The sequence below is a fragment of the Numida meleagris genome, chromosome 2 (genome assembly GCF_002078875.1).
Source record: "Numida meleagris isolate 19003 breed g44 Domestic line chromosome 2, NumMel1.0, whole genome shotgun sequence".
Lineage (NCBI taxonomy): Eukaryota > Metazoa > Chordata > Aves > Galliformes > Numididae > Numida > Numida meleagris.
In genome coordinates, this window is record NC_034410.1 from 53,452,485 (window position 1) to 53,479,201 (window position 26,717).

General features: G+C 40.0%; 1 protein-coding gene across 3 annotated transcripts in view; it reads left to right on the forward strand.

Annotated features, from left to right (window-relative positions):
* Positions 1 to 22,448, forward strand: part of TPPP (tubulin polymerization promoting protein) — a 67,681-nt gene extending 45,233 nt beyond the window's left edge. For all 3 annotated transcript variants that reach the window (XM_021385378.1, XM_021385380.1, XM_021385381.1), the window contains one exon: positions 15,748 to 22,448. In XM_021385378.1, the coding sequence (XP_021241053.1) occupies positions 15,748 to 15,942 (195 nt within the window). In that variant the 3' untranslated portion in view covers positions 15,943 to 22,448. The remainder of the gene's footprint in view (positions 1 to 15,747) is intronic.

A 26,717-nucleotide genomic window follows, 5' to 3' on the forward strand; every position in this document is an offset into this window, starting at 1 on the left:
GTTCCCTGTCACTATCTTTCAACTTGAGCTGTGTTCCCTGAGAACAGTTGGCTTTATTAATAAGAACTGAAGCAAAAAATACATTAAGTACCTGAGTCTTATCCTCATCTTTCATCCTTATGTTTCTCCTCACATCCAGTAAAGGATGGAGATTTTCTTTAGTCCTCTTTTTGATGTTAATGTATTTATAAAAAACATTTTTGATGTTTTAGAATCAGAGGACCATAGAATCACCAAGGTTGGAAAAGACCTCTAAGATGATCCAGTCCAACTGTCTACCCATCACCAACATTTCCCACTAAACCATGTCCCTCAATACAGCATCTAAATATTTCTTGAACATTTCCATGTTTGATGTCTCCACTACCTCCCTGGGCTGCCCATTCCAGTGCCTGTTCGCTCTCTCACAGAAGTATTTCCTAATGTCCAACCTGAATCTCCCCTTGAGCAACTTGAGGCCATTCCCTTTAGTCCTATTGCTAGTTACATGGGAGAAGAGGCTGACTCCCATCTAGGCACAACCTCCTTTCAGGTAGTTGTAGAGAGTGATAAGGTCACCCCTGAGCCTCCTCTTCTCCAGACTGAACAATCCCACCTCCCTCAGCCGCTCCTCATAAGGCTTGTGCTCCAGACTTCTCACCAGCTTTGTTAACCTTCTCTGAACACTCTCCAGGGCCTCAATGTCTTTCTTGTAGTGAGAGGCCCAAAACTGAACACAGTGCTTGAGGTGCAGCCTCACCAGGGCTGACTACAGAGGGATGATCACCCCCCTGCTCCTACTGGCAACACTATTTCTGATACAAGCCAGGATGCCATTGGCTTTCGTGGCCACCTGGGCACACTGCTTGCTCATGTTCAGCCAGGTGTTAACTAATACCCCCAGGTCCATTTCCTCTGCACAGTCTTTCATCCACTCTGCCCCAAGCCTGTAGCATTGCCTGGGGTTGCTGTGACCAAAATGCAGGACCCAGCACTTGGTCTTGTTGAATTTCATCCTGTTGGCCTCAGCCCAGCTATCCAGCCTGTCCAGCTCGCTCTATAAGGCCTTCCTTCTCCCATGCAGATCGATGTTTCCTGCCAGCTTGGTGACATCTGCATGCTTACTCAGGGTGCACGCAGTGCCTTTATCCAGGTCATCAATGAAGACATTGAACAGGTCAGGCCCCAGTACTGACCCCTGGGGAACACCACTCGTGACTGGTCACCAGCTGGATTTAACTCCATTCATCACCACTCTCTGCGCCCAGCCATCCAGCCAGTTCTTTACCCAACAGAAAGTGTATCTGTCCAAGCCACAGGCTGCCAGCTTCTCCAGGAGAATACTGTGGGAGACAGTGTCGAGGCTTTGTTGAAGTCTAGGTTGACTATGTCAGCAGTCTTTCCCTCATCCACCAGGTGGGTCACTTGATCATAGAAGATCAGGTTGATCAAGCAGGACCTGTCTTTCATGAACCTATGCTGGCTAGGCCATATCCCTCGGTTGTCCTGCACATGCTCTGTGATCTCCCTCAAGATGGTCTGTTCCATAACCTTACCTGGCACTGAGGTCAGGCTGACAGGCCTGTAGTTCCCTAGATTCTCCTTATGACCCTTCTTGTAGATGGGAGTCATGTTGGCAAGCCTCCAGTCCTCTGTACCTATCTCCAGCTGACCAGAAACACTGTCAGATGGTGGAAAGCGGCTTGCCTGTCGCCTCTGCCGGCTCCCTCCGTACCCTCAGGTGGATCAGTCTGGCTCCATGGACTTGTGGCAGTCCAGGTGGAGTTAGCAAGTCTTCTACTGCACTAACCAAATTGAGTGCTAGTTGAGCTTTCACCCTTCTGATTTTTTTTCTCTGTATAACTTCACAACAATTCTGCAGTCCTGCTGAGTTGCCTGCCTCTTCTTCCAGAGTTCATAAACTAATTTTTTCTTCCTGAGTTCCTGAAGAAGCTCTGTGTTCAGCCAGGCTGGTCTTTTCTCCTGCTGGTTCAACTTGTGGTGGCCTGCTCATGTGCCTTTAAGATTTTGTTCTTGAATAATGTCCAACCTTTCAGAGCTGCATCCCAATGGATTCTGTCAAGTAGATCTCTAGAAAAGCCAAAGTCTACGCTCTGGAAGTCAAAGCAACAGTTCTGCTAACTTCATGAAGATTTGAAAACTCTCATCTTGTCATGATTGCTGTGCTTAAGATTACCTCCAGCCATCACATTATTGAGCACCTATCTCAGGAAATTATCTTCCACACATTCCATCAAGCACTTAGACTGTTTCCTCTCTGCTGTATTGCATTTCCAGCAGATATCTGGAAAGCTCAAGTTCTCCGTGAGAACAAGGACTAGAGATCATTAGACTTCTCTTTGCTTATAGAATATTTCATCTGCCTCTTTAGCCTTACTAACCTGTCCCCTTGCTCTTACGCAGAGACACTCAATCACTATCACTAAGATGCATACAAAGCATTCCCTTTCGTAGAGGGCTACCATGCCTCCTCTGCTTCACTACCTATCTTTCCTGTAGGGCTCGTAGCCATCTGTGAGAGCACTCCAGGCATTCAAGTCATCCCACCACATCAGACCGCAGCCAGTGATATTGTAACCCTGAGACTATTGCTTTCATTTTATCCCATAAAGTATGCATTCATATAGAAGCACTTAAGCTGCACCCCTAATGAATTTTTTTTCATACAATTGTAGAATATCCCAAGTTGGATGCCTACAGGGATTATAAAGTCTAACTCCTGGCTCTACCCAAGACTACCAAAAATTGAAACTGTATTTCTGAGCATTGTCCAAACTCTTCTTGAACTCTGGCAGTCTTGGTGCCGTGACAGGGAGAGCATGGTGGTCAAGGCACTGCAACCTCTTGGTAAAGAACCTTTTCATGTTACCCACCCTGACCCTGCCCTGACACAGTTCCATGCCATTTCATCAGGTCATATTGCTACCACCAGAGCAATGCCTGCCCCTCCACTCCTCGTGAGGAAGCTATAGGCAACCACGAGGTTTTCCCTCAGTCGCTTCTCTGAACAAACTAGGTGACTTCATCCACTCCTCCTGTGTCTTGCCTTCTCAACTCTTCACCATCTTTGGTGCTCTTCTTTGGATGCTTTCTTAATAGTTTTATGTCCTTATGTTTTGTGCCCCAAACTGCTCACAGAGCTTGAGGAGAGTGGGATGATCCCTTCCCTTGACCAGCTGGCAATTTTATGCCTGATGCACCCAGGGTACAACGTGCCCTTTTGTCTGTCAGGGCACCCTGCTGACTCATATTCAACTTTCTCAACTCAATTGGAACCCTGAGATCCCTTTCTACAGGGCTGCTCTCTAGCCTCTTGTTTCCCAGTCTGTTCATATATCTAGCTAGGGTTGTCTCACCCCAGATGTAGAATCTGGCACTTGCTCTTGTTAAATTTCATGTGGTTGGTAATTGCCCAATCCTCCCATTTGTCAAGATCTCACTGCAAGGCCTTTCTACCCTTGAGGAAGTCAGTGGCTCCTCCCAATTTAGTGTCACCTGCAGACTTAGTATACTTTGAAATCCTGCATCCTTGTTACTGATGAAAACATGGAATAGTACTGGCCCTGTCATAACTCTACTAGTGACTGGCTGTCAATCTGATGTAATCCCATTTACTATAACATTTTGAGCTTGACCCCTATGCCAGTTGTTTACCCATCATGTTACATTTTTGTCTAGCTGTATGCTGGATGTTTGCTTCCCTTGATTCACAAATTGGTTAACTTCATCATAAAAGGAGGTTAAGTTAGTTAAATAGGACTTTCCCATCATGAACCTCTGTTGGCTGTGACCAATCACTGAATTGTCTTTCAGATGCTTTTCAATTGGTCACAGAATAATCTTCTCCGTAACTTTACCAGGCACTGTAGTGAGACTGATAGTCCTGTAATTACCAGGATCTTTCTTTTTGCTCTTCTTGAAAGCTGGGACTATGTTTGCCAGCTTCCTGTCAAAAGCACCTCCGCAGTTTCCCAACATCACTGAAAAATAATTGATAAATTTCTCATGATGACATTGACCAGCTCTTTGAGAACCCTGGGATAAATCCGATCAGGCCCCATAGATTTATGTGCATCCAGCTGGAGCAGCAAATCCGACACACGTATGAGGTTGACTGGGAATTCATTGTTCCCAAACTCACAATCCTCCAACTCAGCACTCCAGAGATCCTAGAGCTCATCATCAGTATTGAAGACAGGCCAAGAAAGCATTAAATGTCTCTGCTTTCTCTGCATCCCTATTTGTGAGATGACTATCCTTGTCGAATAACAGAGCAGTGTAATCTTTGGTCCTCCTTTTGCTGTTAACATATTTTTAAAAAGCCCTTTTCAGTTGTCCTCTGTAGTACTGGTCAGCTTCAACTCTAATCGAGCTTTGTCTGCATGAATTTTCTGCCTGTGATGGTGAGCAGCATCTCTGTAGTCCTCACATGTTGCCAAACCTCCCTCCCATTGGATGAAGCAGCTGGATTCCTTTGTTCTGCTCTTAAGGTGTGCTCCCAATGAACTGTGTTCCATTTCTTAGCTCTGGGCATCTGGTACTGATGCAGGTGTTGAACTAGTAGCAGTCAAGTGGATTGCAATTCTCTTGCCCTGGCAACTTTAAAGCTTTAAATGTGCCAGCAGTTTGAGTTTTGTATGAGAGCTGGAAAAGAGTTCAAGGTTTGAAAAATTGAGGGAGATATTAAATGTGGAGAAATAATGAAGAGGGAGTGGATTGTTCTATTCTCTCCTGCTTACTGCCAAGATAAGGAGCAGAAGACAGAGCTTAAACGGTGGGAGATTGCAGGCTGGGAGTGTGGAGTGAGGGAACAAAACAACCAATTTTATGTTGAATTATTCATGCTTATTTAGTTTCTGGATGGTAAAAATTAGCCAAACAATTAGGTATTAAACACATTAAAATAAATACACAAGCCATCTTCTCCCAGCATGGCCTACTAATGCAGATATGAAATCTATCATTTATAAACATTCTCATGTTTTGTTTATTTCTATTAAGTTGCTATCCTGGAAGTTTTAAGATGGACCGCTTTCTCTGTTGTTAGACACTGTTCAAGACATCTCATGTAGGATGTGTCTTGTTCTGCTTATCTGTCCTGTTGGCCATGTATATATTTGGAAATACTTTTTATAAATGTAATAGGAAGAGAGCTGGGGGCATGATATAGTGAGACTTGTGGGTAAGTAGGCTTAAGCAGCGTTTGAAAGTTTTGGTATCTTAACTTCTTGAGTTGTGTGGTCTGCTATCTCATCTTCACCACAAGATGTATAGTTGGCTTGGTCACACTGGAAGAAAAGAAATGCAAAAGATAGGGGGCTAATTAAACAACAGCTTTATGAGTTCACTTGGGAATGGTCTGACAGTATAATATACAGTGTGGATCACATATATTTGATAGTTGTCACCTTGTATTTAAGGACTGCAATCATGTAAATATGATTTCAAGCCTTTTACTTGCTCATACTCCTACATAAAAAATACAAGAACATGATGAAAGGTCTTTTCCTGTACCAAAAGCTGTGTGCTGTAACTAATGAATGCATTTGTACACTTCCTGTAAAATAGATGCTCTCTTTAGACATTTCTGCCTCTTAATCATTTTCATTAACCATTTGAATCTCAGTGTATATTCAGCAAGGTCCCTGGCACAAAACTGTAGAATAGTTTCAGTTGAAAAGGACCTGGGATCATCTCATTCAACCTCCTGCTTACATTAGGGCTAATTTCAAAGCTTAATCAGGTTGCTCAGGGCCTAGGTCATATATGTTGTGAGGGTTTTATGAGCAGCAGGGGAGTGCAGTGGCAACATCATATACAAGCTAAATGATGGTTGCTTGGGGTGGTGGTGATTGAGGTAGGGTTATATTCCCACAAGAAGGGTGTTGTGAATTAACCCGGCAGATGGCTAGGCCCCACACAGTCATTTGCTCACTCCTCCCACTTCCCAGTGGGGTGGGGGAGAGAGTCGGGAAAAAAAATATGGAACTCATGGGTTGAGATAAAAACTATTTACTAAAATAGTGGAAAGGAAAAGGATAATAGTTATGACTGTCTATCTATATATGAATAACAAGTGATGCACAAGCAATTGCTCACCAGCCCCTGATCAATGCCCAGCTAGCCCCTCCGAGCAGCGGAAGAGAGCGAGATGAACTCCCACTCCCTTCAGAACTCTCCTTCCACATGATGTCATGTGGTATGGAATATTCCTTTAGCCAGTTCAAGCCAGCTGTCCTAATTCTATTCCCTCCCAGCTCATTGGGCCCTTTGCTGAGAATGATCTTGGCTCTGTACAACAGTGCTTAACAGCAACTATAAACATCAGTGTTTTATCAACATTGTTTTTCTCTTAGAACCAAAATATGGCATCATACTAGACACTTAAAGAAAACAGTTTTGTCCCAGCTGAAACTAAGACAAAGGGACCTGGTAGGAAAACAGAAATGAAGTCGGAGTTCACATAGTGCTGCAAATAAGGCATAGCAGTTGTTGCAAAGACACTCCAGCTGCATTCATGACTATATGGGTCTGCTAGAAGGCTATTGGGATAGTTTCGGTATGCTGCAGGACATACATGCCTACGCAGAGTCCAGCACAGACTGCCTTGAACACATCAGAGGCCTTGGCTGCACAGAAAAAAGCCCTTTATCCTGGTCCTGTGCTGCAGAGTGCTTCTGCTAGAGGTCAGAACCATGGTAGCTGCTCTTGTGGGACTTGTGCTCTGGTCAAGACACTGAATTTTCAGATTAATGATCTGAAGGAAGAGGTAAGCATGCTGTACACTATCAGTGAAGGTAAAGATGATATTAAAGCGTTACTCATGATGAATCCAAGCTACAAGTGACAGGGAAGAAGTGACGGCTGGAGACCAAGTAGAGAGAGACTGTAAAGATGGTAAAGGCTTGTGACTTCTGTGAATCTTGCAGATGTGCTGCACATCCAGATCTCCAGTTTAAGAGTAGTTATTATACCCTGGACAGTGGTGAGGGTGAACAAGACCTGTCAGTGTCAGCTGATCCTGAATTTAGTGCCCACACAAAGCTGCAAAGACCAAGTAATAGCTACTGTCGGCTCTTCTTGCAGGCAGTGGAGATGTGTCTACTGAGGAGGGTGTTGAACTGCAGGGTTACTATAACCTGAAGAAGCAAAGCTGTAAGAGTCAGAGCAGGTGTGCCTAAGTGACAAACTTGACAGAGGATGGTCTCACACTTCTGTAAATGAGGCAGGACTTGTGACTTGACTCAGGTACCTGTGCACAAAAGAACCTAGCATGGAGAACAAGCAGGACAAATCATAAGTTTGCACGACTGCAGAGCTATGATGTCATTGGAGTTCTGGAAGCATAGTGGGACAGCTCTCCTGACTGGAGTGAAGGATGGATTAAGGATCTTCAGAAAAGATGGTGGGGAAAAAGAGGAAGAGGAGTTGTGCTTAATATGAAGGCATAGCCTGACTTCATGAGGATTTGCCTTAGGTCAGATGACAAGTGAGTAGAGAACTTGTGTGTAAAGAGAAGAGGATAGACCAACACAGGTGACGGTGTTGTAAGCGTGAACTACAGACCTACTGATCAAGCAGAGGAGAAAGATAAAGCCTTCTTTAGGCAGCTGCAGAAAACCTCACAATCCTAGGCCTTGGTACTCAAAGGTACTATCAGCTATGCCAGAATGTCAGGGAGCAGGTGATCTATAAGACTTATTCTGGAATGAATTAAAAAATTTGAGAAGAGTGATCAGTGATATGAGGAGATGCTGCGTTGAACATACAGTACACAACCAAAAGGAAGAACTAGTTAATAACACAGAATCGTAGAACATCTTAGGTTGGAAGAGACCTCAAAGATCATCTAGTTCCAAAACCCCTTGCATTGGACAGAGTTACTACCCACTTGATCAGATTGTCAGGGGAGCAGCTGAACCTGTCTTTGAATGCTTCAAGGGATGTGGTGTCTACAGCTTTGCTGTGTAATCTGTTCCAGTGCCTTACTGCTCTCTGAGTAAAGAACTTCCTCCTAATATCCAATTTAAATGTCCACTCTTTTAGTTTAAAACCGTTTCCTCTTGTCCTGTCACTATAAGACCATGTAAAAAGTCAGTCTCCCTCCCGTTTACAAGCTCCCTTTAAGTATTAGAAGGCTGCATTGAGGTCTTCCCAGACCTTTCTCTTCCTCAGGCTAAGCAAGCACAGCTGCCTCAGTCTTTATTCACTGGAGACACGCTCCACTGCTTTGGTCATCTTTGTGGCCCTCCTCTGGCCTCACTGCAACAGCTCCACATCTTGTGCTGGAGGCCACAGATATGGGTGTGGTATTCCAGATGGGGCTTCACAAGGGCAGAGTGGGGGGGGGGGGGGTCAATCACATCCCTTTCTCTGATGGCCACTCCTCTTGTGCTGCAGCCCAGGATGCAGCCAGCCTGGCCTGTGAGTGCACACTCCTGGCTTACATTCACCAGGAGCTCTAAGCCCTTCTCTGTAGAGCTGCTCTCAGTCATAGAATCATAGAATCATGGAATTAGCTAGGTTGGAAAAGACCTACAAGATCATCCAGTCCAACCATCCACCTACCACCAATAACCCCATTAAACCATGTGTCTCAACGCTATATCTAAATGTTTCTTGAACACCTCCAGGGACGGTGACTCAACCACCTCGCTGGGCTGCCCATTCCAGCGCCTGACCACTCTTTCAGAAAAGTAGTATTTCCTAATGTCCTGCCTAAATCTCCCCTGGTGCAACTTGAGGCCATTCCTCCTCGTCCTGTCACTAGTTGTAAGAGAGAAGAGGTCGACCCCCAGCTCACTACAACCTCCCTTCAAGTAGTTATAGAGAGTGATAAGGTCTCCCCTGAGCCTACTCTTCTCCAGACTGATCAATCCCAGCTCCCTCAGCCGCTCCTCATAAGGCCTGTGCTCCAGACCCCTCACCAGCTTCGTTGCCCTCCTCTGAACATGCTCCAGGGCCTCAATGTCTTTCGTGCAGTGAGGGGCCCAAAACTGGACACTGTACTCGAGGTGCAGCCTCACCAGGACTGAGTACAGAGGAAAGTGACTTCTCCTGGTCTCGATATGTGTCTGGGATTGTCCCAACTCAAGTGCAGCACCTTTTACTTGCCCTTGTTGAACCTCATTCAGTTCACATGGGACCATTTTTTAAGCTTGTCCCCGTCCCTTTGGATGGCATCCCTTATTTCTGTTGTATTAACTGCATGACTCATCTTGGTGTCATCAGGAAGCCTACTGAGGGTGCACTTGATCCTACTATGTATGTTTTTGATCAAGATGTTGAGAAGCACTGGTCCCAAGATGAGCCCCTGAGGGAGATGACTTGTCACTGGCCTCCACCTGGACATAAATCTGTTGACCACGGTCCTCTGGCTGCAACTGTCCTACCAATTCTTTATGTATGAATGTGGAGCTTGTGACTGAGCTCTTACACAAGGTCACAAGGCTATGTGGTATGAGTATAGATTACACATTAGGGAATGTGATGAGGAAGGCCAAAGTTCAGCTGGAGCTGGGGCTGGAAAGAGTGCTGAAGGGCAAATGAGAAGTTTCTGTTAAGTACATCAGTAGCAAAAGCGAGAGCATGGGTTGATTGTTTGGTGGGGCTGGGGATCTAGTGACAAGGGGCATGGAAAAGGTGGAGATGCTCAATGCCTTTTTTTTGCTGCAGTTTTGACCAGTAGGGCCTAACCTTTGGGGTTCCTAGGTCCCTGAGCCTGAAACAGTAACCACAGTAGAGGAAGTCAAGCTGTCAGCCAGCAGCAGCTTGTGGTGTCTCTCCAGGCAGATGAGACAGTGTGTTCTCTTGGCAAGTTTGCAAAAGACTCCAAACTGGGAGGAGGGGTTAATATGCTGGAGGTCAGTGGCTCTATTCAGTGGGATCTTGGCCAGCTGTAGAAAGGCTAATGGTAAGCCTCATGAAGTTCAGCAGAAGTGAATGCAATTTCCTGGGCCTGGAATGAATTAACCCTATGCAACGTAACAGCCCAGGGGCCCGCAAGTTTTGAAACAGGTTTTCAGGAGAGGATCTTGTGGTCATGATGGATGACCAGTTGAGTGGGAGTCAGCAACAGTCCTTGCAGCAAGTGAACTTTTGCAGCAAGAAAGGGCAGCCACATCCTGGGCTGCCTGAGCAAGTGTGTAGATAGCTGATCCATTGAAATGATGTTACCCTTTTATATGGCAGCTGTGAGACTGTATCTCAAGTGATGCGTCCAGTCTGGGACTCCCCAGTTCAAGAAAGAGACTGATATACTGGAACAAGCCCAGGGCAGAGCCACCACAGTGGTTGGGCTGAAGCGTGTAATGCATGAGGAGAATTGGAGAGAACTTGGCGTGTTCAGCTTGGAAAAGGCTAAGGGGAGATCTTATTTCTGTCTCTAGCCATATGACTGGAGGATGTACATTGTGACTTGATCTTAAAGTTGGTTGTGGTTGTTTTTTTTACCCCAGACATGGCCAAATACTGAAGTAAGTTGTCTGGAGAGGTTGTGGAATCTGCATCCTTGAAGGTGTTCAGGGCTTGACTGGATAAGTTTCTGAGCAAGCTCATTAGAGCCTTGCTGTGAGTGAGAGTTTGCACTGAATACAAGCCCATATATATGCAAATGTTCCTTCCAAACTAAATTGTGCTGTGAATTTATGAATCTAAATAAATCAAGATCTGGACTGCATTGTAAGAAATCTGATGATGATTAGCCTGTGGGCATGGGACAGAATTCTAGTCCTGACTCTGTCTGTCTGACCAGATAGCTTGCCTTTCAACATTTTTTTTTTCCCTGAGGTCTCTTTTTATCTAAAGCATTAATTGTTCTATAGTTAGACATGAGTAACTTTTATGATTAGAAAAGGGAAAGTCTTTGCATTCCTGTCACTACTGAACTGTTAAGTAAAGTTTCTGGGAGTGGTCATCAGTGTCAATAAACTGCATGTGATTATTGATTTATTGTTATTCTCAATTGTTTACTTTTCTTTATTGCACTTAAATCTAAATGTCTGAAAAACTGCTGCTAAAGAAAATTGGGTGCAACAATATGGTATTTAAGTCTTGAAATGCTTGAGAGCTGGAGTCTTGAGCTAGTATTTCAGGGAGGAAAAGAAAGCGTCATTTGTAAATGCTGAATGTGAATATATTTTTCTTTCTTCCCACTATGAACTTTTAAACTGGCTCTGTTTATTCTATAACTCCAATGTTGAAAACAGGAGTAAGGTATGTTCCTTCCTTCCCATCCATTGGAGCTGAACAAACCCTCTTCCCTGAGCTTTTCCCTATATGCCACACACTCCAAGCTCCTCACTATTTTATCAGCCCTTCTCTGCAAAGAGGGAAAGAGTAGTGAATTGCTATCAAAAGCTATGTAATCATTTTAAATCACTGAATCTGTTGGTATAAAGACAATTCAGTTTAATTTTCATAGCTTCTTCTGAGACCGTGGCCTGCTCTGATCTTCTCAGTGAGATTGCAGTCTGAGAGGAGATTCAGTTGAAAGCAGTGGGGAATGGTTGTGCATACCATTCCTGACTCATCTGGTGTGCTTCCACCAATTAGGAGATACAGCTAAAAAGCAGCTTTCCAGGAAAATACCTGTAAAAATACAGCTTATGCTGCAGGCTTGTGTTAATGAGAACTGTTCTGTGAGTGAATGGAAGAATTTTTGTTCTTGGAGAAAAGTGTTGATATTTTGGCAAGTACTACTGGCTGGTTCCTTTGGTGTTCCAATCAGTTTACACATTCATAATATTTAAATCTGTTGTGCAAAGTAAAACATTTTTCATAATGTGAGTTTTAAAAAGAAGAGGCGAAAAGTTTATGTTCACAAGCATCTTCTGTGATATGCCCACTTTGTGGTTAACTATATGTGCAAATAGAACAGAAGAAAAATGGAGGCTTCTGTAAACTCACAGAATGGGAAGTTGCTTCAGGTAGTTTATTGCCTCTAGAAAAGTAGAACTAGATTATATAACTTTCTGTAGATAGTAAGTAGTTCCAGCAATTGGTGATCAGGAGCAGAATTGCTATATGATGAGACAGAATCATTTGTCCGTGAATCATTGTGAAAAAGAAGGTGAAGTGCTTACTTGCTCCAGTGGAAATTGTCCTCATTCAGCTCTTTGTGCTGGTCACTGTATTTCTTGTATTTCTCCCACTGATGAGGGATAGTCAGCTTCTCTTCCCCTATTTCCCTCACTCCCTATATTTTCTTTGTCTTGCAGTACCCATGTGGAACTGTTAATGAAAATGAGTTTAATGCTGTTTTGCCCTTTAGTTGCTAGCTTAGTCTCTGTACAGTTTTTGTTGATGATGGTGGTTGTTGATTTTATCACAGAATCATAGAATCACAGATTTGGGTTGGAAGGGATCTTTAAGATCATCTAGTTCCAACCCCCTGCTACAGGCTGGGACACCTCCCACTGGACCAGGTTGCTCAAAGCTCCATCCAAAATGGCCTTGAACACCTTCAGGGAGGGAGCATCCACAACCTCTCTGGGCAGCCTGTCCCAGTGTCTCATTACCCTCACAGTGAGGAATTTCTTCCTAATATCTAGTCTAAATCTACCCTAATCCAGTTAAAAGCCATTTTCCCCTTGTCCTGTCACTACATGCCCTTACAGAAAGTCCTTCCCCAGCTTTCCTGTAGGCCCCCTTCAGGTATTGGAAGGCTGCTATAAGGTCCCCCCGGAACCTTCTCTTATCCAAGCTGAAGAGCCCCAGCTCTCACATCCTGTTCCTGCAGGGGAGGTGCTCCAGCCCTCCGATGATCTTCATGGCTCTCCTCTGGACCCTCTTCAATAGCTCAATGCCTTTTTATGTTGGGAGCACCAAAACTGGACACATTACTCCAGATGGGGTCTCACGAGAGTAGAGGGACAGAATCACCTCCGTTGACCTGCTGGTTATGCTTTTGTTCTTGCAAACAAAAGAAAGGTGAGCACACTGAGTTCATAAAGGCCATTCATGAAAAAATAATAGTAGAAAGAGAAACATTATATTCTGTGTATTCCACTCCATATTTACAAAGGTGAAGTCTTTTTTGAAAATAAAAAACTTAGCAGGATGCTTAGATTGAGACCTGCCCTTCTGTTTAATGTTTTCATGACCTGAAGGAAAAGGAATATTTTGCTTTTAAGTATTCATCGTTAGAAACACAAAAGAAGAACAGAAGGGAGAAGTGGGGTGTATAGCATAGCTTTATTTGTGGAAGTTTATTGTGTCTGATCTTTACATTCAATTTAGGAAAGACTGCAGGAATTACTCAGTTAAAAACATTTTGTAGAAGGTCTTTATATCTCACAGCTATCTTGTGATATAGGAAGCCTTCTGATCCATCCTGGGCTGAAAGACCACATGATGTGGTATCACTGTTGTTCTTGCTCTGGATTTGTGATTTTGCTTGTTTTGGGGCTTTCTAGGTTTTGTTTACCCTTTTTTTTTTCCCCCCAGACAGAAAGCATTTCTTTTTCTTCTGTGGTGTCAATGTACCTTTTACTTAGAGTTTTGACATTTCTTTCTTGTCACACATGCACACATGTCAGTGTTTTAAAATTTCAGTTAATATGTATGAAGCCAAAGGTCAGAACCATTGTACTAGCATGATTTTTTTCTTTTAAGATTTGTCATAAGGGTGCTAAAACATAGAGCTGTTTTATCACCTTTCTATAACTGACTGTGTTGCTGAACATTGAGAACATGCTTGACTTGCAGATGAAGAGCGTTTTCATGTCCCAGAGCTGGTCTTCACTAGTCTATGAAACAGCATTATGAAGGAGACAGCAGTAGGAAGTAATGGATGTAGACAGATAACCAGTATATTCCAAATTAATTAATATAAAGGGAAATAAGTGTTTTAAAAAAATAAATCCACAGTAGGAGATCCTAGGCAAAGCAAAGGCAAAAATTATTTTTGATATATCTCAATTGTAACTGTTTTCTCCTAAATGTCATTTACACTCTTACAGAAGTGTGTGCATTTGTTGGTTGTTTTTATTTTTTTATTTTTTAATAATCTCCAGTGGGCAGGTGGTCCTTGAGTTCTCTTGTGACTGTGTACATGTTCAATTTACTAATACTCTGAGGAACATGGAGTAAATTCTTGGTTGGGCTCCAAGCTGGGAGCTTTTACCTTGCTACTCATGGTGTCTTAGCTTATACCTTTCATTGCATTTTCATTTTACCCAGCTGACCTGCTAACACAATTACTGATCAGAGGGTATTTTTTTTATTACTTAGCTCAGCTGTGAATGTGGGTTTTCTGGTTATAAGTCGCTAGCAGGCCAATACGTGTGAGAAAGCTGTATGTTTTCTTGCAATAATTCTTCACAGGCATAGTCTTATTTTCTGTTTTTCAATACAGAAAAATGGCTACACCTGCAAATAGTACACTGAGACTACAAAGCAGGAGTTCCCAAAAGCCATTCATCAATGCTTTTTAAGAAACAAATGCTCCAGAAGTCACTTTCTGTCAGTGACAGAACTCTCCCCCTCCACGTTATCCTTCCCTTCAAGACATAATGTAAAAGCAACATTGCAGAACACAGCAGTGTTGTATGTGTTAGGAGGGTGACAAGCAGGAGTTTATAACATGAGATTCTCATTAAGTAATGCATGTGGGCAGACAAATTCCCTCAAAAACAGCTTTTATTTCAGTGGTATAGAGGATATGTGGCTTCTGTGGTGGACAGGACTCCGTTACAGCATTCATTCCAGGCTAATCCATGTATTCTTGGTCTATGTTTTCCAAGTCTCTGATGTTTTAATGTTTAGCATTTCAAGACATTCAAACTGTATTATTCTGTAGAAGAGTGGTTACTTTGAAAGCCTTTAGGTATTAATGAATACTTACTTAGGGTGAAGATTGGGAGAGGCGGGGAATGAAACTGTTGATAAAAGGTGTTTCCCAGCGCATTTACTTCACTGCAAGGAAGCCAGTGTCGCTTTTGTCTATAAAATACACCCTAACATATGGTAACACAAACAAGGATACCCAAATTGTATTAGTTTGTTCATCTTAGCACCATTTTCACTAGAATGCAAAAATCTTTTGTTTCCCCTTTTCTTTTAGTGTGTTTTCTCTTCAGATTTTAAAATGTAAACTTAAAGATCAAGGTGGTCGTTCGCAAATGAATCGCACAGGTAACATGTTCCCATACTGTTCTGTGAAATACCTTTTTATTCGTTTGTGTAGTCCCATTTTCTTTGTGTCAATGACAACAAAGCTTTGATTTTTTTTTTTTGATTGTTCAGTGGAAACAACATGGGAGAAAGTCTGACTTTCAGTCCTCATAGTTTGTTACTTCTCTCTTAACTCCTAGAGCTTAGAATGAGTTTCAGTATCTTGAAACAAGGAATTCTAGTTATATTGTTTTGCTGAAACTAAGATATTCTACATTGGTGTAGCTGGGCTTTTATGCGTGGATGTTGAGTTAGCAGGTTTTTAAACATGGCAGTTCCCTATGGCTTGTTCATGTCTCCAGTACTTTAAATTTCATTATTAATCGGAAGTATCTCATGATGAAAGTCTCCACCAAAATTTTTTTGCAAAGCTTGTGCTATTTTGTTCTTGGCTATGTGATTATTGTAGTTCTATATAATGGCAGTAAACAAATATTTTTGTTTAATTTTGTGAGGAATGTGTAGAAATATACATACTCTCCATCGCTAGTCTCATTATCACGAATAATACCTGTTTTGAGAGTACTTGATTTCTGATGTGTATTTTTTTGTGTCTTTTCTTTCTTCTAATAGAAAGCAATTTCGTCTCCAACTGTGTCACGCCTTACAGATACATCAAAATTCACGGGTTCTCACAAAGAGAGGTTTGATCCCAGTGGGAAAGGAAAAGGCAGAGCTGGCCGAGAAGATCTGGTGGATGCTTCGGGATATGTATCTGGCTATAAGCATGCAGGCACATATGATCATAAAGTACAAGGAAGCAAGTAAGGCTGAAGGTTTAAAATAAAGGGAGAGAGAGAATATATTTTTAAGAATGATATAGATGAGTCCCACATGTTTCAGTTATTGTGAATGCTAAGACTATGTGTTCAAGAAGTTGTTTTCAGAAACTGGAACTGATTTTAACATCTGCTGAGCAACTTGCAGCATAGCTCCACTTCATTACATTCCTTATGTGTATATTGGCAAAAATAAATGTATCAATATAAAAAGGACATCATTTTGTCGAGCTCTTTAGACAAAAAGAAAAAAACAATGTCAAGAGCTGTTATACCACACTTTGTCAATCTGAGCAAAAAAATTCAAACATTCCTAAATGTCCAGTTGCTCTGAGGTTGTGGAAGAGAACCCTTTGACAAAGGTTCTTTCATAGCAGCATTTCTGAAAAGTATGCCATTACTTACACAGTTTTATTTCACTACTGTTTTGGGGCTTTTTAAATGTCTTTTCTGGGATCTGGCACTTTCCTTAAAAGATTCAACAGTGTATTATTGTGGAATAAGTTGTTGTAATATATAAGGCGCTAATCTGTAAATTTCATAGACCATTTCTGAAAAAAATGAAAAAAAAAAAAGAAAAAGAAAAAATATTTCTGTGACAATACAGGTTCTAATGTATTTTTGTCAGCAGAAAGAGGTGGAAAATACCAACCCTTACTGTCCTCATGTCTATACTTTCTGCTTTGTTATTGTGTTTACTGTAGCATGTTTCTGACTGGCTGGATTTAGATGGAGCTAATGTACTAACCTCATGGGTGAGGAACAAGATATTACTAAGAAAGTAATTGCTTTTTGCAGTCTGTTCTCAAATTTAAACTGCCCAGCATTAGAAATGAAGAGGGCATTAAAATAGTAATGCTTTAAAATATTGATTATGACTAAACTTTACCAATCAGATTGCTATTAAGTGAATGTTGTGCAAATACATTGGCACATATCCCCTTTAAGGTATAACATATGTAATGGAAGTTTATGGCCTTTTGTATTAAGGACATATAATATTAATATCCACATAATTAATTATGATTTATTGTAATTGATTGCACAGAAAAACATACTGTTATACCCAGGCTACATGTTCTGTTAGTTTTGTCCGAAGCCAAAGAATTTGTTTCTCTGTGCTGCCTTACTTGGGAGTAATTTTGTTGATGGGAATAGCTTTCCATTTCTATAGAAAAACCAATTCCACACACTTAAGGTACAGGCAGCTGAGTGAGACCTGCCCCTGGCTCAGATTGCCAAAATGAGTTAACAGGAGTAAAAATCACTCTTCTTTTATTTTTGTGTGTGTATATCTATATATACACATTAATGGTTAAACAAGAGAGAAAAGGCCAGTTCAATTTTCTGTGAGAGCTGAACTCTAACTTGGAGTATTTAAAAACACCTCTGAGTAGTTTTGCTTTGCTTATTTTCAGAAAGAGCTCTTGCACTGATTTTAATGTTTTGACTGTGGATAAAGGCTGATAAGTTTACAGTTTTTCTCCTACTCTGATCAGCATGCCACTCAGAGTACAAAAGCTGAGTGAGCTCCACGTGTCATCATGTTCCTTGCAGGTCACAATCTGTATTTGGCCCATATACAGAAAGAGCACTGGTTTTCCCTCCCTAACTGTTCATGTTTTGTTTTTCTGACATTGTGGCCTATTCTTGTAATTCTGCCTCCAGTGACCCTTTGAGCTCATACATCAGCCTGAAAGCAGAACAATAATGTGCAAATACAAGGACTTCCTCATGAACTTGAAGATTTTTTGTTTATCATTTGTTTTGGTTTTTGTTTTGAGGATGGAAAGAAGTTTGCCAAAACTCAGCACATGCTATTGTGAGGATTTAAGTATTTTTTTCCCATGATTGACTCTAGTTATCTGGGAAGATTTTTGATGTATTTAAGGATGCTCAGGATGAGAAGCTTTTTGAAGTCTTGACTTACAGATTTCTCTTGAAGAAGATTTTCAGTGGAGTGAAGGAGTATTCACTCCTTTGTTGCACTGGTTACCTGTCACACTCTGAAAAAGAAAATAGCATATTGTTATACAAGCAATGACTAAATTTTTCCAGCATGACAGTAGACTGGCTAACTGCAGAGAACCCTCTTTGTGATATAACACTCATGCCTGTGCATCTGAAGAAGGCACTGGGATAGGCCTGTAGCTTTTTTTGTAAGTAAAAAGGCTAAGTCCATAACTCTTGACAAATCCTCAGCTAAGTTACAGGCACGATAAATGCTCCTGTTCTTCCCATTGACTTAGAGACTTAACTTATAGCTTATTCGTAGCTGAAAAGATCTGAACCCTGCTTGAATCAAAGGTGAGGTCCAGTCTATTGCAGAGCTCTTCCAACACATCACTGATCTTGCTCTTCGTTGCTAGCTAGCTGTCATGTCAGGCATAGTAGGTGATATCTAACCTAAGGTGCACAAGTGACAGGCTTTCTAAAGTACACAAATACAGATATCAAACTGTTGCTGCACAAGGAGGAATGACTGCTTAGAAAGGTTTTATGGACTTATTAGGTTTTAAATTGCTAGTCCACGATGTGAGAGAAGTCAGCACACTCATAGAAGGCATGCAAAAGAATTGGGAATGGAACAAAACTGCATACTTGCAAGAGGCTGCTGGAAGTAGCCAGGAGTCTGCTAGAGCTTAACTTTACATTACAGTATGAAATTCCTGCCAGAACAAAACACTTTGTACTGACCTGATGCAAAGTTGTACAGTATTTTCAGTGATATATTAAGTTTTGGATTGGGACCTGAGAAGGTGCTTTGGATAGCACATGGTATTTTATTTTGAAGAACACATTTTTTCTTCTCCACTGCAGATGGATGGCTTTAAAACTCTGTCAAACGCATGAGAAGAAATTCTGATATGACAGTCAAAAAAGGAAGTTGTGGCTGGAAAGGTAGTAATCTGTAAACATTTTCCCCTCTACATTGGTGCAGAAGATGCAGGCTATGAATGAAAGCACAGAACCATAGAACCATAGCTGCATCATATGCATCTGTAATATTAGAAGTTCAGCCACCCTTTTGTGCTCTTACTTTCTCACTAATTTTGGTGGATAATTAAAAGCCTAAATAATAGCTTGAATGTTAGCCATGCTTCTGAATGTTCCAGGAATGGAAATGAGGCCAAGTGGTATAACCAGTACATTTTACTGTTTGTTCATTGACTATTCCCCGTACTCTTAGGACAGCAAGTACAACTTGTAACTCAGAGATGATGGGAAAAGAGAGGTCAAGAGGTGGAGTAGAGTATGCTCATCATCCCGTGCACCGTTATTCTAGACTACCTAAATGACGAGCCTGAAGTGAGAACGTGTATTCAGTAAGGTTTACACTCATCTCCTTTTTTAAACTCATTCCTTCAGACTCTCCAGTCTGATTTTCAGCAGTTCATCTGCAGTGCTCTCTTACATGATATCATCTATAAAACCCTGTTATTCCTAACAATTTTGCTTTCAGTACTGCTGAACATTCTTTTGAGATAAACGTGATCAAAAAGTTCAGGTAGCGTTTAGTGATACCTGTATTTAAGAACAAGCTCAAATCATACTGTTCATTTAAAACTAAAGCCTTAGATACTATAATAGTACACAATCTTACCAACATGTTAATCTGACTACCAAACCTTGGCAAGATTGAGAACAACAAATAGAAATCCTGCCTGAGGCAAAAGAATAATATTAAAGTAAATCTTAAGCAAAATCTGCAGAAGAAAATTTTTTTAATAGTAGTACTTGTTTGCTAATTCCTCTACTCATTCTTTGTGCTTTAGTTACTTGTTGAGAGTTTTCTACCAATCATCCCTATGTGGAAATTCAGAAACAAAAATTTCTGTCCTTTTTATGGTTATCAAAGCTGTCACAGTAATGTTACTGAAAAGTAGACGTGAAATTATATATTGTTTGAACAGTCCAATGTGAATAGTTCTGATTAATTGTAAAAAAGTCTTTGGAAGACCAAAGGAAATGCTTAACATTGGACAATGGCCAGTATGTGGCCACTTTTTTACTTTAGGAAAATGAAAGGGTAATTTCGAAACTACTGTTATGTCACACCTTCTTCATTAGCATAGAGGTTATCGTTCAAAGGTATTTTGGATTAAATATAGTATTTTCCATGTATTTTACTGATGTTACCTCAATGAAAATTTCCTCTGATAACTTTTTGGAGTCATGAAATTCATGTATTATTTATTTCAGTCATGTTTTCTCTCTGTTGGCTTAATTAATATAATACAGATTGAATTTGTTGGTAATCGAGAACCAGGGCATATGACGAGTTACGAGTTTGGCTTGCAAGTGAGAGGTATCAAGAGAGAATCTGTGTGTATCCTTCTCCAAACCCCAAAACTTCAAAGTTATAGTTAAGAAAGTTTATTTTTCTTAAGACTTGTCATAGTTATAAAATAAACTTTAATTATTTGTGTCTGCATGTATGATAAGTATCAGCTATTTGGAATATAAACTAGCCGTACCGAATTTGCATGTATTCTGGGGGCATGCGCCTGTTGTCCATGAGTGAGAATTCTCTGTTAGCACTGGCCAAGAAACAAACAGTTTACTTTCATGACGGATAAAATGTAATGTGTTGCACCTAGTATATATCCTTTAAACTGACGGTTAGCCTTGTGTGCGCACTAAAATAACTACAGCTTTGTGTATGTTGTAGTGTGGATATTATGTTCTTTCTTTGTCTATTAGTTGATGGTAGGTAATGTAATACCTGAGACTTTTACAAGTTTGTGTGCACACATACTATTTAAGATTCAGATAAATAATTAGACCACGTAGGCGCTGTCCTAAACCTTAAATGTTCAAGGGCCAGGCTCTAATCCTGCAGCTGGAGCTATTCAGAGCCAGTTGGAAATGCTACCATTCTATCTCCATAGTATGAAAGTAGACATCTAGGAGTGTTTTTATGTTTTGACACATACAACTACTCCGTTTCTGTTTCTGGAGGAAAGTGTTCTTCAGTAAATCTGACATAGACTTGTTGCATCAAGAAGAGTTCTTCCCTTGTGAGGAAGTAGGAAAGAGAGAGTCAAGGATAAATCAATAGTTCCTCTGAGTGCTCTGAGGAGATCATTTAAAATCATGCCCTGCATGGCCTCTGTATTTTTCTTTAACCCAACTTTATGAATTAAGTTGACACTCACTATGTATATGCAAAGTTCTTTGTCATCAGTTGGGTAAGTACAAAATCATGGTATACAGGTTCAGGAGCAGGAGATGAACTCTGTCTTACAATGTCTGTGGACTAGAGTCTTGCATAAACCTTTAGAAAGTGATATACCTGAAACATAATGACAGATGTCAAACTTGTGTGAAATTCTTAGGGGTGGTACATGATGCATGCACGTGTACCTCCTATATTTGGAGTTTTGCCCATAAAATAGCATTTAGACATTGAGTTTTTAATTTTGTGCACCCAAGTGCCCATTTGGCTCACCATATATAAGCTGGAAATGACGGACTGAGCTGTTGTTTTTAAATCTTCAGAATCCTAAAACTAGTGAGAGACCATTAGTTGCATTCATGCTTGCTAGTCTAACTCAGAAATAGCGTTTAAGAAGATTTCTCAGCTATGATACTTCAGGAGGCTAAGGAATATTGCAGATAGATCCTCCAAATTTCAATTGCCCAACCAATTTGTATTTTCAGGAACAAAAAACTGTTATGTACTTGGCATTTTTTCATGTTTTTTAGTATATCACCTGAGCTGTATTGCTTCAAAATCCACGTAGAGATGATGGGATTCAAAACAAGTTTAAGATATAAATGTTTGTTTATAGTTCTTGGAAAATGTTTGAATTTAGTTGTTTCCTTCCAAATAATTGATTGCCCACTGTAGGCAGACTTTGGCAAAAGCAAACTTGATAATAAAGAAATAATAATTAAAAAAAAAAAAGCATATTTGCTGAGTATTTTTGATGGACACTTACAAATAACTTACTGGTAGTCTGAAATTACTTAAAAGTAATAATAATTTTGCTTTGTAATCATACACACACATGTGCATGTGCAGTATTTTAGGACAAATGAGTGGCTAGAGTACAGAAGGGGCTTTTTGGTTTGTTGGTTTTGGATTATTTTTTTTTTTAAATATCTGCAAATTGACACTGAACTGCCCAATTTGCTAACCTGACCTGGAAAGATATTAAGCACCTACCACATTCCATTGCAGATAAATATCCAATGAACTAATTTTCAAATATATTTTTAAGCATCTCTTTTTATGAGTTAGTGTAAAGCTTATGGCACTTGAACAAAGCATTTGTAAAATTCTGTGAGATAGCTCATATAACGGTAACTTGAACTTAACGTCAAATAATTTTATTCAGGATTTTTCTGTTAAACCTTTTTCAGAACAGGTCACAGGCTTGAATAAAGTTACATTCAAGTTAATTTAAAATATACCCCTAAAACTATACTTACACATCATCCTTTTTACATTTTAATCTGGATGTTGTAGATGACACACAATAAAAGAAAGAGAAAGAACAGCAATCTGTGTGGTAATATAATTCACCCACAGTGATGAATTATTTTAAGCTCCAGTTTACGTCAGATGAGTTTCTGCATGCTTGCATTTGCTCAAATGTTATTTTTAAACAAAGTAATTAAATAATGTGAAAAAATGCAGCCTGTGCTGTGTTCAGTAGAGTAATATTAATACAAGTGAAATGCTGAATATCTATAATATTTATGCTAAATATGTACTAGCTCTTTATAAAGGCTTTGTGTAAGGGCAGTCCATAAACTGTAGATAATCCTGTTGGCAGACTACTTGTTAGCACTGTAGTGCATGAAATGGCAAAGTCATCAACAAAAACAAGTTAGAGGATGCAATACAGGTGTGTCTGTGTTTATGTTTGTGCTTGGTTCAGAATATATATGTTTTGGCAAATTATTACATCAGGGAAAATGCTTTTAATACAGAGGAATTTGTCTTTCGGTTAGCAGAGAAATAGTTGATGTTGGGTAAGTATGTAGGTCACTCTGAAAGTAATGTCTCCTGTTTATTTCCGTGGACACTACAACTGGTGGAAAGAGCACAATAACACTATTTGATAGAGCAAATTCTCAGCTATGAGGCACTTATTTTTCAGCATAGTCACCACCATTAGCTATGTAGTTTTGCCAGCCATGCACAAGAGCCTGCATGCAATGCTTGTAAAAATCTGCGCCAGTGGGGGCAATCCACTGTCACCATTGCTGAAACATACCTCCCACCACCTCACTGTTCTCACATCCATGGTTTGGTTTCCATGAACGTTCAGTAAGCATAGTTGAATGTCAGTGGGTGCCATTTTTTCTGCGTGGTGGAATTCAATGACACACCTTTGCTACATTCACACTTCCATGTCAGACACTGTTTTGACAGACCGCCCCTCTGCTGCATCTGTTGCACAGCAGCAAAATATAATGGAATGTTGGCAGGAAGGTTCAGCTTCTGCTGCCATACCAACATCCACCTCTGATGTCATGGGCCCACATAGTAAAATAGGAGGCATTACCTTCAGAGCAGCCCTCACATATTGATGATTATTCTTTGCACAGTTTTATGTATCAGATTTAAATATTGCAAGAGGAACATATTTATACAGAAGTATATTTTTTGAATCTTTGGGCTTCGTTTTCTTCAGTCATTAACCATTTATTTATCCACATCATACTTTATTCCTTTGCTAGATTATTTATCTGTCCATGCTATCCCAACATACATTTTTCATTTTGTTTAGGTGGTTTGATTATTTATTTGCACAAATTTGAACGTGCATGCTGTTGGGATCTGATTGTGAAGCAAAGAGGCAAAACTTTTTTGTCTTTGGTTACCTAGCGCACTTATTAAAATCAAATTGTTAAATAATTGAGATGGATCTTGACATAGTCTTCCATGGAGCACTGTCCAGCGTGATAAAATTCTTCAGTGAATTTCACTATTTCTTGCTCTTATTTTGTTTTTGTTTTTGTTTTTTTTCATCTTGGTCTAAAAAAGAAAAATAACAAAACAAAACAAAACAAGCCCAGGAAGCTGCTACCTGCAGTAATTATAACTGTTGACATTTCTAATGTTAATATTCAGCTGTACTGTCTACTTTGTTCGCTGTGGAATTTTCAACATGGTAAAAACTTTGCAAGATTAAATAATCTTGCAAGCTTACTTTTTTCTCCCGAGTATATCACCAAGTCTTTTTGTCATTATTGTAAATGAACAACTTGAGCATAGCATTTCTTGATCTTAACTGTAATAGCTAAACATATCCTAAGCAGAGATTTTTAACCGTATTGTGAAGGGGTCCAGGCACTGTCTAGTGCAAAGCACACTAGACAAAATCTTATCACCACGGAAGTCACTGCTAGAATTATAACTGACATTAGCAAGAATAGAGCCACCATTATAACAGGGTTAATATGCTTAATAAGCATGACAAAAGATTTCTGGGATCACAAAATTGATTCCCTCTTTCCATATCTTTGTTTCTGTTTATTTAAAATTACTACTACTCAATCTTTAAAACAAACTTGAAGGGGGGATCGTATACTACTAGTTTGTACTAGGTTTTTTTCAGGAAAGGGAAACAAATTATATATATATATATATATATGCAATATATTTTTACACTGTTTATTAATTTTAGAAAGTGTTAAATGTATCACTTTATCAGTGTGAGTGTTAAAGTAATGACGATGCTATGGATGTTTTAAACTTTCCGGAGTTATCGCATTAAATTCTAAGAACTCATTAACAATGGAAAACATACTTTGTCTACAGCGTTACTGTCAGAGTTTTAGGGAAAAAGTTGAAGTACAGCAGTTTGAATAGCACTGTAAAAGCTTTGCTTGTGAAGTTGTAGTGAAATCCATACTGTAAACACCATTTTTTTAAAGCAGGAGTTCTCACAAAGTATGTTACTGCTGTTGACTGACTGTTTAAATTTGTATCTTTAGTTGGTAAAGTGATCAATAAATGTGTTACTACATCATTTTCTGGTTTTCTTGAAGTAAATGATGCTTGCTGTTAAACTTTGTTGCAACAATTATTTTACAGTGTAGATGTTAAGCAAATTGCTAATGAATGTATGAATTACAAAAAAAAAGTAATGAACAGCAAGTTCTCTGGCTCTGAACAGATTTTTTTTTAACCTCTTCTTTTCCTAGTTTTAATAATAAATAAAGCTAGTCATTGGCATTGTGGCTAAACAGGAATGAGAGCCTGTGTGCACTGCTTATAAAAATCTGCACTAGCAGAGGCGATCCACTTGTTGCTGTTGCCATTGCTAAAACACACCACCCATCACCTCATTGTGCTAACATCCACTGGTTTCCGTGAACATTTGGCAATTTTTTCTGCCTGGAGGACGTCAGTTCCACACTTTTGCTTCATACATTCTTTCATGTCATACATCTTTTTTTTTGGACTGCGTCTCTGCTGCCAGGTGTAGCATGGCAAAAAAATACATGGAGTATTGTCAGGAAGGTTCAGCTTCTACTGCTGTATCACCAACATCCACCTCTGATGTCATGGGCCCACATAATAAAATAGGAGGCTTTACTTTTGGAGCAGCCCTCATATATGGAAAAAAACAGAGGCAGATATTTAGGTAGTACAGGGAGAAACTAGTACAAGAAAATGGAGGGATAATGGGCTCATTGCTGGTCTGTACGCTTGTGTGGCCGTGCCCTTGATCTAGCTGTACTTAGTAAAATTCATTTCCTGGGTGAGGCGACTCTATTCTGTGTGCATACATGCATATTGATGTGTAATTGCCAAAAACTGGCATCACTCCACAGATCGCAGTGGTGCCTGTGCTGCCAGCAACTGAGTGAGGGATCTGTAAGTGAGCAGCTATGGTCTTAGTCATAGATGTAAAGTTGTACTGGCAGTTTGCTTGGATTCACATGAATCTAGATCAACTTAAATGGTGTTCTCCTGCTACGTTAAAAACATTTAAAAAAGAAGTTTACATACATACTTTTTATTATTAGCATCGTAATGTGAAAACTTAATTGTTCTCATAAATAACAAAATAATCCATATAATACCATCATAACTTCCTATCTAGAGAAAATATAAATCCCCAAAAGATATTAATTAGGGTGACTTTTCACCATAACTTTTCATCTGATCTGGACAAAGTCAACAGCGAACAAGTAGTTCCCAGTCTAGTCTATAGGTAGTTTATTTCCTGCAGCAATGTAGATTACTACGTTACTTAAGGACACAAAAATCAAAAAAAGCGTGCAAAAGCTAAATTGACTAGGAGCACAAAAAATTATGTTTTCTTATGTTACTTGATAGTAATGTAGTCCTGCATTACTACTGGATTAGAGTTAGTCCTCAGAAGCATCCACCTTTCTAGTTATTATGGATGCACCAATCTGAAGAGAATAGAAAGAATTTTTGGTTCCTGTAGAAAGTTTAGACTTTTCTTCCTCCTTAATGGAGATATAAAGGGGAACAGCACATGTTTGTAGAGAAGCATTTAGTTTCAGACTGAAAAGTAACCTTTTCCTTCATTATACAGTATTTGAAACAAAAGTTTCATTTTGGAAGTCACAAACCAGACCCTTCAGGATCAGCTAATAAATGAGGAAATGTGCAAGCTTTGTGCAATTCTTCACTTCTACTTATGAATGAAGGGGAATTGTTTTTGTTTGTTTGCTTTTGTTTTCTTTTTTCAGAAAGGTCATTATGGAACTCCTTGTTTCCTCCTTCTGTTTTTAGTTCATGGCCAACTAGAATTACGGAGTCTTTGA